Below are 14063 nucleotides of genomic sequence, written 5' to 3'. Positions count from 1 at the left end.
CATTTCCTCCCTACAAGTGTCAGACCAAATGCTATCTTCTCTGTGGAACCAAAGATCTTCCTAATCTCTCCCTCCTCTATATTACTATAACACCTCGTGCCTCCCTTATTCTATTATTATTATTATATTCCTTATCCCACTTCAGCATTACATAGTCATTAAATCAAAATTATTTCAGTACATAGTCCTACTTATTTTTACATTCCTTCTCCCCACAGCACCTGACAAACTCAACAAATATTAATTTCACAAAATGAATATTCCACAGAAGTCCTACTTTGTTGGGGCAGCTAGGTGGTGCAGTGAATATAGCACTGGCCCTGGAGTCAGGAGGACCTGAGTTCAAACCCACCTCAGACACTTAACACAAAAACTACCCATGTGATCTTGGACAAGTCACTTAAACCCAATTCCTCCCCCCCCCCAAAGGAAATAAATAAATAAGTAAAGTAATAAAGTCCTGCTTTGTTGCCTCATGGTGTTTTGGAGGTGGCTTCCATTCTTAAAGTCTATGTCACTAGAGCCCTGATAAGTTTTTATCAAACTAGGAAGGCTTTGATTAGGGACTCGGTGACATAGAATGTACTGACTTCCCAAGAATCACCTGTTGCTACCGTGTTTCCCCAATAATAAGACCTATCCCCAAAATAAGCCCTCCCCTTACTGTGTAAGATTCCTCTAAAATAAGCCCTCCCCCAAAAATAAGCCCTATTGAGATTGCTACTGTAGTGAAGGTGATCCCCTGCGCTACACGCTACATTACGGTACCCTCTGTATGCACCGTCCCCCCCCGAAACGCACGCCGCGCTCCGAGCTGCATCCAATCAGAGCTGCAGCAGTGAGCACGTCATCCTGTTCTTACCCAGTGATTTGCTTATTGAATAAAGGTACATTTTTTTGTTCACATTTACCTGTTTATTAAAATTGCTGTCAATGTTCATTAAAATAAGCCCTCCCCTGAAAATAAGCCCTCTGGTGTTTTTCTGTCCAAAAAAATAATAAGACAGTGTCTTATTATCGGGGAAACACAGTAACAGAGACACTGGAAGGTTTGATATTAAATGATGAATAAAAATGACCCCAAAAAAGGGCAAAAGACAGATGCTGGAGACATTAAGCTTCATCCATATAAATATTCCAACTATAAATGAAACAAAAGACATAAAAAATGACTCAGTGAAAGAACAGTCCATAAAAGACAGCTCCCCCCCACCCCCTACCCCCCGCCCTTGCCTTTGAGAAATAGTAGCATAAGTGCCAATAGCCACTACAAGGATAAGGCAGAGAAATTCTATGATAAAAACTTTACAAAGTTTCTCAAACTAAGCCAACATCTACTCTGATGCTTGGTAATTTCAAGGCAAACGTGACTACTGAGGAGCATAGCAAAAACTATTTAAGAAAATTTGGTACAGGATTAAAAAAAATAAAAGAAACCAACATCTTTAAAAACTATCCCAAAGTCATTTTCCTCCTGTACATTATGAATGTTTCTTTTTTTTTTTTTTTAAGCAATCAGGGTTAAGTAACTTGCTCAAGGTTACACGGCCAGGTGTTTCTGGGTGGGTGCTAAGTGTCTGAGCCCAGGATTCGATCTCCAGGTCATCCCAACACTGGAGCTGGTGCTCTTACTCTCTGTGCTACCTGGCTGCCCCATGAATGCTTTCTTTAATAAGCGTTGGAAGCAGTAGACATAGAGAAAAAAGATCAGCCAAGAAAGAAAATTAAATAGATTACCTTCTAAAGCAGAAAAAGACTGGTTATAGTTAGAGCAGCTATATCAGAACAAACTGCCAGCACTCAAATTTATTGTCATCCTTTCTTGGAGAAGTTTAAGCAATACAAAAGAATCACCACCAGTAGGAAAGTCCAAAAGGCCTAAAACCACCTCAGCCTGTGAACACTTTAACTTTGCCAAGTGAAGAGACATGACAGACAAAGGCAGGGATGCTTTAGTATGCAAGAAAACTTTCAAAACATTGCAGAAGAGGAGAATGGAAGATCAGAAGCAGAATTATCTTAAAACCAAAAAAAATAGCCTAAAGGAATTGAGTAGAAAACAAATCTTTAGAGAACTTGGCATGAGATCTAATTAGACAACAAATAGGTAAGAAATGGAATAATGCTGAGGGCATTTCTCTAATCTATTCTGTTCAGTGGATACAGTGAAACCATCATATTTGGAGTTTACACCACAGTATCCCAGGGATTATGTGAAAAAATTGAAATGACTAGCATAGATCAAATACATAGTAGTCATATATTCACCAAGAAGTATTTTTTTATTAATAAAAGGAAGAATATAAGAAGGCATCAAAAACTCCTGCCACAGATACCTGGTTTTAATCTATAAAATATGAGAATTAACTTTGCACAAATTGAGGTAAGCCCTGATGAAAATATGAAGGAAAATTCTCATGGATGGTTTTCTACAGTAGATGACATCTTTGTCATTGTATAACTGAGGCGGGGGTGGAGGAGTGGGGGAGGTTTCTATTGTTTCTTGATTTAAAAAAACAAACAATTTTTGACCCAGTAAACAATGCAGCTGACCCTTCTCCAACAAGATATCTTCAAAAAAGCATGTTATAATCTTACATGCTTCTATGAGAGATATGACTATAAAGGTAAATTTATGAAGGAGAACAGGATTTGGAATGAGTATATACAGATCCAATCTGAGTTCTGCTGCTTGCTACCTGTCATCTAACTTCTCTAGGCCTCACTGTCTTCATATACAATGAAGCAGCTAGACAGTGAACTGGGTCACAGCATAGTGCAGGAGTCAGAGGCCACTCAGATCCCACTTTGGAGACCAAAAGCAGTGTTTTTCATCATCCCAAATAACTTGATGCTGCAAAAATACTTAGCGTTCACACTAGCTTCTCTCAATAATACTCTGTGGTTGTAAATTATAGACCATCCAAATATCAGAAGAATTAAAATTACAAATATCCCAAAGGGAAATGGGAAGATGCATGGGTGGCAGGGAAGGTGTAAACCAGGCTATAGCATAGTACATTACCTATTCTCAACAAGTAATATAAGAATGGGAGCGGTACAGTGGGTAGGATGCTGGGCCTGGAGTCAGGAAGACATCTTTCTGAGATCAAATCTGGCCTCAGACACTTGCTAGTTGTGTGTCCCTGGGGAAGTCACTCAACACTACTTGCCTCAGTTTCCTCATCTGTAAAATGAGCTGAAGAAGGAAATGGCAAAGCATTCTAATATCTTTGCCAAGAAAACCCAAAATGGGGTCAGGGAGACATGACTGAAACAGTTGAATAACAGCAACAATGTAAGACCATCATGGCCACAAATGCCTGCAAATGAATGTAATTTAGACATGTAGCAAAAAGGAGACTCGCCACCAGAGTCTGATGCTACAAGGATACTCCCATGACATTATAGGAAGCAGAAAAAGGCTTCTAGTAGCCCCCAGGCCTCTAAATTGAGGGTGGTCTTCTTTGGGGGTTTTATAGCAAAGTCATATATGAGAATTATAGAGAATGAGAAAGGGTAGGAAGGTTGGGACCTTCACCAGTGAAGCTGCAAGTATGTCTAAATATCTAAGTTAGTAGTTTTCAAAGTAGTTCAAAGTAGTTATTGTGTCCTTTGACACAAGGACTTCATGAGTAAACTTAAACTTTTAATTGCATGAGCATGTATGAGTTTCCGGATTTCTCAAGGCAAAAGACAATACTGTGATCACTGGGGGGATAAAGTTTGAAAGCTGTAGGTCTAAGTAACAACAAAAAGATGAATGAAAGAAATAGGTTTTTTAATCCTCTTGTTAAAATTTTGTACTACTCTTCATAATTAGACATTATAAGAAGATATCCTTTTGAAAAGAAAATGTTTTACCTTGTTATTTTTTAAACCTCACTTGAGACTAGAGAAAAAAAAAGAAAAAATGGAAAGCACAAACCAAATATTTTTAAAGAAAACCAAGCCCGAGTAGTTGCTTACCTTTTAATTAGAAAACTCAACCGTTTGCAGAGTAGTATTTAGAAGAATGAAAGATATTTTAGTACTAAAGACCTTGATGTCTTTTCTTATTTGTCTGTGAATTTAATACAGTGAATACTGTGTGAATTAACTTATGGTAAAAATATTTGAATTCATAAATTAGCATATATGGTCTAATCTTTCTCAGCAAATGCTATTCTCATGAATTTTTTTTCATTCATGTACCTTAACATTTATAATTAAAACAAGTTAAAGGATATTGGAGCCCATTAAACAGAGGGTAAGAATTTATTTACATTAAATCTTATGCAAGTTAATAGTCACTGCTCTCCACATGAAGATTTATGCCAAAACAAAGTCTATCATGTACAAATACAATTTCTGTCCAAAAATGGTGTATAAATGGGCCCAACTGTGTAAAATTTAAGTCAATAAGCATACAATAAAGTCTGATGGGAAAATAAGGATGAATAATAGGCTCCAAGCTTAAGGAGCTTAGAATCAGGAAGAGTAAAAACTGATCTAAATTAATTTCACATAGAACTTTTGGTAACAAAACATATGAGATTTGAGAACATTGCATGAGACACAGGACAATTCTGAAACTTTCATGTCTGCAATTGTTCTCTTTCTAGGTTATATGGTCAACTCTGCCACTATTCCTGGAGATGTGATCTACATTGCTGGGCAGCCCCGCTATAATCACACAGGTCAAGTCATTACCTATACAATGGAAGGCCAAGAAATCAAGATTCTCCAAACCCTTAGGGGAGAACAAGTAAATCTGCAAATTACTATTCATAAAAAAATCTAAGTGTACCTAGTTAACTTTGCAAATCATTCCTCCTCCATATTTTTTTTATAAACTTAGTTTTGTCACTTGCTTAACAATTTTTTTTAATTTCCTTTTTCACTACAATAAATCTTTCTTCAATGGGGGCCTCTTTGTGATTGGGAGGTAACCCTGGGTTTTTGAAGACTAGACAGCAGAACACAAATTCTAGCAGGTTCTGCCAAGCTGAAAAAAAGTTTAGTACAGGTTGACAGTGTATTATATTAGCTAGGTAGCACAGTGATAGAGTGTCCTGGAGTCAGAAAGACCTGAGTTTAAATCCAGCCTCAGACACTTACTAGCTGTATGACCTTGGGCAACTTCCTTCTGACTCAATTTCTTCACCTATAAAATGAGGATAATAATAGCACCTAGCTCCCTGGGTTGTTGTGAGGATGAAATGAGGTAATAATTGTTAATTGTTCACCACAGTACCTGGCACATAATAAGCAATATATAAATGTTAATTATTATTAATTATTATCATTATTATGTGTCTGCTGTTGAAAGAAGAGCCTACCTGTATTTAAATAAACTTATCAGAAGAATGTTAGCTGCCTGGAAATAAATTATTTTAGCAATAGGAACTCAGGAAAACAACTATTTCCTTAAAAAGTATCACATGTCAGAAGTGGCATTCACAGGGTGGCTAGGTGGCGCAGTGAATAGAGCACCAGCCCTGGAGTCAGGAGAACCTGAATTCAAATGTGGCCTCAGACACTTAACACTTACCGTACTAGCCATGTGACCTTGGGCAAGTCACTTAACCCCATTAACCTGATTCCCCCCTCCAAAAACCAAAAAAAAAACCCCAAAAACAAAAAGGGGCATTCATACTGATGAAATCATGGACCGAGTCTTGAAATACTATGGCCCTACTTATTATTTGTGAGGTGCTGCTCTGAGCACTGTAGAAAATACAATTTAGCATAAGATTCAATTTTCTAAGGAGCTTCAAATGAAGGTTCAAGAGATAAGACATAAAGACTTGAGATGATAACGTTCAGTACCAGGCAGGCAGAAAATGGTTCCAGCCCTGCCCTTCCCCCTCTCCCCCAAAGTGCTTTGAACAGTAAATTCTTAAGGATTTCAGAGAAGAAATAAGTCCTTTCTGGCTAGACTTAATCAGTCATAGAAAGACGAGAGCTGAGCCTTAAAACATGGGTGTCACTAATATGGGTGGAAAAGAAAAAGGAAGGAAATTCCCAGAAAACAAGAAGGGAAAAAATAAAAGTATAAAGTGGGATTAGGAGACAGTGAAATAGATCCTCTGTAGCAAGAAGAAATAAAGAGTCCATGTAGGAGAGGAGTGGGAGATAAATCTGGAAAGGGAGGTGGGGCTAGATGGTATAGGATGTTAAGGGAAGCTGGCAAAAGTTAAGAAACTGTGCTGACTGGGACCAGTACAAATTTTGTGTTATTTAACCTCAACTGAGCACTATGGCAAGGCAAGCCTTTTATACCTCCCTATTTATCACTATTCCACTAAACTCTGAGGAAAGATGCAACAAGATAGGTCCCTGTAGGAACCGAACCTTCCATTGTCAGTGAGGGTTGAAAGTAGCCCCAGAGCACATGCTACAAAATTATGCATTTAGACCTTTATAGAGCACATGACTTTCTTTGTCTCTATCATCTCTTAGGAATATATACTCTCCTAAATAACACAATACCCCTCTCCCTCCCTCCAAAAATCTATTTTCTCCTTGGCCAAGATCATTCTATATAGCTACTAGACAGATCTTATTCAATTTTGACCAACATTGGAACAACACAAAATCATTTGGTGACGAGACTTCCAGATCAGTCAGGTTCCCTGTTGAGTTTTAACTTCACTTTACTGCTTCTAAGCATGTGAGAATGCCTTCTGTTTTGTTTTGTTGATGAAAATGTTCAACAGAACGATACCAAGGACAGATCCCTGGGACACTGCATTAGGGACCTAACTCCTGGTGAACAACAACCCATTCTTGGGATCTGATCTTTGAATCACTGCTTCATCCAGATAAAGGCACACTCATGTGAGTCTCATGTCTCCACCTTTACCACAAGAATTAATGAGAGATTATATGCAACTTTCCCCTCATCTCAGTTTCATAATCCTCCCCTAAAAGGAAATCAAGTTAATCAGACATGATCTGTACTGTCCCATCACTACTTCTTAACAAACTAAAGAGAAAATATTGCAAACAACAACAACAAAAATAATTTAAATACTGTGGAAAAACAATCAGGATTTCATAAGACCTAGAACTTTCTATACTAAAAGACCGTAGGCCTTGAAACATATTCAAAAAGCGAAGGAACTGGGGTTGCCTCCAAGTATAACTTATCCAGCAAAGTTGTGTATAATTCTGAATGAAAAATAAAAAGGATATTTGATGAACTGAAAGACTTTCAGGTATTTGTAACAAAAAGACCAGAACTCAATGGAAAATTCAATATAAAAGATCCAGAAGAAATATATGGAAATCATTAAAGACTAATTATAAGGCACTAAAAAAATAAACTTAGCAAATGCCAACATTTCAATATACAACAAAGAACAAGAAAGAGGCTTATATAAGAAACTGTGAATTATACCATCCATTTTAAAGAATATGTATATATGTGTGTGTGTATGTGTGTGTACATATTACAATAAATTAGACACAGTAGATGCATTCCCTTCTACAATTTATTTTTTGTTTTCCTCTGTCCATTTAAAAAATTGTTTCAACTGTCTTTTTTGTTTCTGTATATATCACTGTTCATTAATTAAAAAAAAAAGAAGTGCTCTGTAATCATTTCTATTACTCCTCTCATTTGATGACTACTTAGGTTATGAGGTATAGTTAACAAGAAAGACAATTTACCTTTGTAACAAGTATGACTAGCCCAGCAAAACAAACCAGTACATTGATCATGTTTGAGAATATATGTCTCCTTCTGCCTCTCTAGTTCATTACCTTCCTGTCAAGATGACAAAGAAGGAAAATCGTGATTATTTTGAAATATTCAGAAAGCATGCCCCAACATTTTTGGGCATGGAGACAAAATACTAAGATAGGAAGTGATGATAATCTGCACTGAAATCACAGATCACTGAGATAGTGAAATATGGATGAAATCACGTTAAAATGAAGAGAAAAGTTCCCACCAGTGTAAACCTGAGGGGTATGTATTGGAGAAGGGAGAGGCAGTACAGTTACAATCACTTTTCTTTGATATAGTGAAAGAAACACTGAATTTACAGTCAGTCATCTAGGTTTGGATTTCCCATGTTCTAATAGTATGATCTTGGAGTGGTCATTCCCCCAATCTTGGAAAGAACTTAAACTATATAATATCTAAAGTTACTTTCAGCTATAAATTGATAAGATGCTTCTCTCGTTTTTTTCTTTCAAACCACTGCTTTATTTCCCCTCTGCGGCTAGTAGAGAAGGGAAAGAGATTTGGAGGAAGGATAAAATCTGTTCCTTTTGTTTGTCCATGGAATGCCTTGGAATCTCCACAGCTATGCTGTCAGAATTCTCTAAGCCCACATATATCCATTCTTTTGAAGCTGTGAGGCCCGGAGACAATGTCTGTGCCCAACTGCAATGTCAGGATTCTTCTTCCTCCTTGTAAAGACACATAAGAGCATCCACTGGGGAAACAGATACTATTCAGGTTGTCCACGAGGGCAGTTTGAAGCTATTAAGGCTTTAAAATGCCCTAAGAAGTTTGGAGATTGAATTTCGTTTATCTTAACTCCAATTCAAAAGAGTCAACCACGGGAGGGGTAGTGGAAACATTCTCAAAGTGCTCTCTTGTGGTTCTTGTCGCGTTCTTGCTGTTCTTCTTCTCACATCAGAAGGAACACTGGGTTAAGAGTCACAAGTCCTGAACTTCAGTCCCAGTTATGTCATTTACTGCCTAGGGATGTTGAGAAAGGTACTTAACCTCTCTTAGACTCAGTACTATCATGATGAAATGGACGTGATAATCCCAGTCATACTACATGTTCCTACCTCAAGTTGCTATACGAAATGAGATCAGAAATGTGAAAGCAATTTTAAAATGGTACAGTATAATAAGGAGTCATAAATGCTAATTCATTATAATAATAATTTTCTGCATCTTAATATAGGTATAAGAAATAATTTAATGTTGAGCTTCCCAGAAAATTTTAATAATCATTGGGACTTCCCTTTATATTTCCTAGATTGGTTCCTACTTTGGCAGTGTTTTAACAACAATTGATGTTGATAAAGACTCCTTTACTGACATCCTTCTGGTTGGTGCTCCCATGTATATGGGAACAGAGAAAGAGGAACAAGGAAAAGTGTATGTGTATGCTTTGAATCAGGTAATAATTACACTAATATTTGAGTGGGAATCTGAGGTCATCTCTTTTCATGCAATGTTAACTAATGAATTTCTCCACTCTACGTTATTCATAGAAGAAAAAAGCTTAGGAAAGAAATTTCCAGGGCACATCAATATTTTTTAAAAGAAGAATTTAAACTCTTATATGGGGGTACAAACATCAAAATATCTTCTGTTTGATAACTAGTAGTTTCTACAATGAATAAAGAGTATGTAAGAGGTACAGCATTGTAAAGCCAAGCACAAGCAGCTTTCCAGAGGACTGCTGCTGTGAACAGCTTTCAAGGTTCTGATTACAGAATATAGTGAACTCTCTATTCAGTAACAAGTCAGCCAATACAAAGGGGCATGGAACATCTTCAGATTCCATTAACATTACAAGCATACCATAGAGGGATAGAAGACCAGCTTTGTAGTAAGGGAGATATGATTTTAAGACCTACCTCTCACACATGTCTTGCTGAATAGCCATGGGCAACTCACTTAAGCTTTCAGTGTCCCAAATAACTACCCTAACTCTTTAAGTTATAAGTGAGTTGCAAAGCCATAGAGGTGGAGATAATTTTCATACTGTAATTTCCTCACAATCCAGGCCCCACACCCCTCCAAAAGAGAGACAGAAACAGAGAGAAAAGAGAAAGAGGGATAGACAACTGGACATACAGACAGAGACAGAGAATGACAGTGATTTTTCCCAGGTCACTTAGGCAGTATAACAGATACAACATTATAACCCAGGTCGACAGACTCCCCATCCAGAAAATTGCGTAGCAGCATCATAAGATTTGTATTCTGCCTAGAGCTCTAACATTCATTTCTTGAATAAATTTTGCTTCAGTTTCTTTACCTGTAGAAAGGAGTTTAAATATTGTTAATTCTATGTATGTTATCACAATATCACATATTTAGAGCTGGCAGGGACCTCAGAGAATATCTATGATCATTGTATTAATAATATTTAATGATGTCATTGAAACTGAACCTCAGAGATGTAGTGACTGACTCAAGGTCACACACTACACTTCCCCCCTATTTATACTCATACTAATATTAGTTGCTAAATATTCTATACAAAATAAATTTTAGAATAGACCTGTCATCCTGTCATTCCATTTCTGTAGAGAACTCCCAGGAAGGAAGCTCCTTCTACCAATGTCTGCTTTGTAATTTATAGTCTTAGAGAGTACCTGGGGGCACTGAGCTGTTAAGTGACTTACCCAGGGTCATACAGACACTTTGTGTCAGAGGCAGCTATGTAAGAGATACTGCACAGCATCACGGAAAGAGAATCAGCTTTGGTGGGCCTTTTAAATAGAATAGAGAATAGAGAGATGTTTTCTATTCATTATAGAACACTGACTACCCCCCCCAACACATATAAATATTATTATGACAATAATTGCATTATAATTAATGTTATTAAATTTTAATGTATCTAAAGGTCTTAGCATTGAGACTACTCAGGATTGAGTAGAAAAAAGATCACAGGATGAATGAGAATACCTATTGGTTTTATCAAGATGTTATGAGGTGTCCACTAGCTCAGTCCCACTGATGAAAAGCTAGTGATTCAATTTCAGCTAAACTTCTTTTCGCAGCCCTATGATGCACTGTGTGGAATCCTTAGCTTGCCCACACAGAGTTATTTCACAAACTTTTGGCAGTTATTGTGGTCATTACTAGCACCGATTTTAGTATGTACTTTTAAAAAAGTCTATTCAAATGCATTAATGATAGATATTCATAACTATCCTTTTTCCTCTTTTTCACAGACTAGGTTTGAATACCAGATGAGCCTGGAGCCCATTAAGCAAACTTGCTGTTCATCCCTCAAGCATGATTCCTGCAAAAAGAAAAACAAAAATGAGCCTTGTGGGGCTCGTTTCGGAACAGCTATTGCTTCTGTGAAGGACCTCAACCTTGACGGATTTAATGATATAGTGATTGGTGCTCCCTTAGAAGATGATCATGGAGGAGCCGTGTATATTTATCATGGAAGTGGCAAGACCATAAGGAAGGAATATGCACAAGTAAGGAAGTAAACCTTGCAATGACACCTGGCTGTTAAGCATCCTATCTGCACACGTTGGGTTGCTTACACTGATTCTTGATTGTGATTCTTTATTGGAAAAACCAGATTCATGATCTTGCCAATTTGGGTGTTGGTTTTGTTTTTTACCAAAAGAAACCACACTATGACTTTTTTTCTTTTATCTAAGTCCCATTCCAGTTTGGTTTACTCATGTCTCCATGACCTAGCCTTTTCTAAACAGTAACCATAAGAACAAAAGAAATGTTCAAATGATGCCATTTAACATCTGCAATCCATTTGTTCTTTCAATTAGGACGCTGTTTTCTGGAGAGAAAAAAAAAGAATGGTAATTAACAGACTTAATAAATGAAACTAAATTATTATTTAACATGTAATAACCATGCCATTTTAGTAAAATTATGCCAAATTTATAGTTATGTATCCTAGAGCCATAATTTTCTTATTAAGGTCTGTTTGCAAAACCTCATGATTTACTTTTAAGGAATCCTTGATGCAAAAAAAACAAAACTAAACTAAAAAACAGAGCCTGACCTTCAGGGGAGATGACATTAAAAACTTTTTTAAAGTAAAATTTTATAGACAATTAACAACTCATAATCCGTAAAAATAAAGTGCCTTTTCTGCCTGAAAAAAAAAACCACCACCACAGTGGTCTTTTACAGCAGTGTTTACTACACAATAAACACTGGAGATTTTTAAAAGAACATTATAATTTAATGTTTGCCAAGTGCCAGAGCTGTCTGAGTATTGAACAACTACACAGAACATAAATACAATACAGTTCACTAAACTTACGTAACATGAATATGAGACTGACATTGACTATTTGTTTCTCTTTTTTAAAATGAAATTTTCTGTAATATTAATGTCATCATTGAATTTGCAGAGTGCATTATGTTGAGAAGTTGATGTTAATTAGACACTGGACTGTTTCATTTTTTCAAAATCTCAATAATATTATTTGAAATATGACTTGATAAAAACACAAGTAGAGAATTTCAAAAGCAACCTATTCACTCCATTTAGAAAATGAGTTGTTTCTTTTAAGTTCCTAATGACATTATTTACAAAATAGTGTTTAAGTGGAAACAGGCGGCATGTCAGAGGATAATATAATTAAGGAATTTTTAGCACATGGAATAAGAATTTCTTTCACATGTTCTGCTTCTTTGTTACTTCAAAATTAACTCAATAAATCTGAAAGAGATGCATTTGAGAAGTCAACATGTATTGTTCTACAATAAAAAGGAATCTCCAAAAATCAGCAGTGTTGGCAGGGATGGGGCACTGTTCAATTGTTTCACTTGTGTCCAAATCTTTATGACCCTATTTGGGTTTTGTTTTTTATTTTTTGGCAAAGATACTATAGTGGTGTGTCATTTCCTTCTTCAGCTCATTTTTACTGATAAGCAAACTGAGGCAGGCAGAGTTAAGTGACTTGCCCAGGGTCATACAGGTACTAAGTGTCTGAGACCAGATTTAAACTCATTATCCTGACTCCAGGCCCAGTGCTCTATCTGCTGTGCCACTTAGCTGCCCCACATGGGGCATACATGTTGTTAATTTTGCAATCCATAGTTTACAGCTTAAATTCAAATTTCCTTTGGGTCAGAGTAGTGATCAGCATTGTTTTCACCCACCATGAATGTTTGCTTTCCCTTCTGGGAATGTGTTTAAGCATATTTAGGTTAGTTTGGTGTGTAGTATCTGGTTCTGGGCTCTATGTTTTAGAAGAATTTCGACAAACCAGAGACTATTCAGAGGAAGTTAATCAGGACTGTGTAGGTACTAAAGAACAAGATGAATAATGGAGAATGTAGAGATTAATTTGTTAGTATTGTAGGAATAGAAGACATGGCCCGAGATCCCTCAAAACTATACCATATAATGATCACTGAAGGAACTGGTAATGCTTAACCTATAGAAGAGAAGACTTAGGGAGACAGGACAGTTGTCTTCATATATTTAAAGTCAATAATGTGAAAGAGATATTAGATCATTGGGGCTCTTTTTCAGAGGATAGAAATGGAATTATGCTCTATATAAGGAAAACCCTGCTAACAATTAGAACTTGAAAAAAAAGAATAGTTTGACCCAGAAGTTAGTGGACCCGCCTCATTAGATTTCTTTAAGGTAAGATTGACTCCCTTGTTAGAGACATCATGGCAGGGATTGGCAGTCAGGTATCACTTTGATTACCAACCACTACAGCTTTTCTGATTTCTGAAATCTCTATCAACTTTTCTGATTCCATGATTCTGATTCTGTGAAATAATTGGGTATGGAATCAAAAGATCTAGATTAAAATCCTGGTTCTACTGCTTATCACCTACAGAATCTTGGGCAAGTCATTGCCTCTTTCTGGAATTTGTAGACTATTCTTAGCATCCTAAAGCATAGAGCTAGAACCTCAGAGCTCACCTGTTCTAACCCCTTTATTTTTTAAATAAGAAATCTGAGGCCCAGAGAAGTTAAGTGACTTGCCCAAGGTCACATGGGTAGGAAATAGAACAACAGTCCTCTGACTCCAAATTTAGTACTTAGTATCACACGATCACCACTATCTCCACTAGCACTTACTAGCTATGTAAGCCTCAGCAAATAACTTAAGTTCTGTTTGCCTCAGTTTTCTCATCTGTAAAATGGGAATAATAATAATAGCACCTACTTCCCAAAGTTGTGAGGATCAAATGAAATAATAATTGTAAAACACTTAACACAGTGTCTGGCACATAGTAATTGCTTTACTATTATCATTATCATTATTTTTATATGCTACTTAAATTTGAAAGGAGCTAAAATCAAACTGGATCTGCTTCATTTCTGTTCAAATGTCAATAGCCATCTCTTCAACATCCT

The 14063-nt window shown here is 36.6% G+C and overlaps 1 protein-coding gene across 2 annotated transcripts in view; it reads left to right on the top strand.

The window, feature by feature from the left end:
* Window positions 1-14063, top strand: part of ITGA1 (integrin subunit alpha 1) — a 201513-nt gene that overhangs the window by 126406 nt on the left and 61044 nt on the right. Inside the window, exons 12-14 of one of the 2 annotated variants that reach the window (XM_069095296.1) lie at window positions 4605-4747; window positions 8988-9131; window positions 10924-11181. In XM_069095296.1, the coding sequence (XP_068951397.1) occupies window positions 4605-4747; window positions 8988-9131; window positions 10924-11181 (545 nt within the window). The remainder of the gene's footprint in view (window positions 1-4604; window positions 4748-8987; window positions 9132-10923; window positions 11182-14063) is intronic. The other variant, XM_069095297.1, reaches the window with a different exon arrangement.

The sequence above is a fragment of the Petaurus breviceps genome, unplaced genomic scaffold, assembly GCF_028583685.1.
Source record: "Petaurus breviceps papuanus isolate PSGF00001 unplaced genomic scaffold, PetGlider_PUasm1.0 226, whole genome shotgun sequence".
Classification (NCBI taxonomy): Eukaryota; Metazoa; Chordata; class Mammalia; order Diprotodontia; family Petauridae; genus Petaurus; species Petaurus breviceps.
The sequence above is the reverse complement of the archived record's forward strand: the minus strand, read 5'-3'. Positions and strand labels throughout refer to the sequence as shown.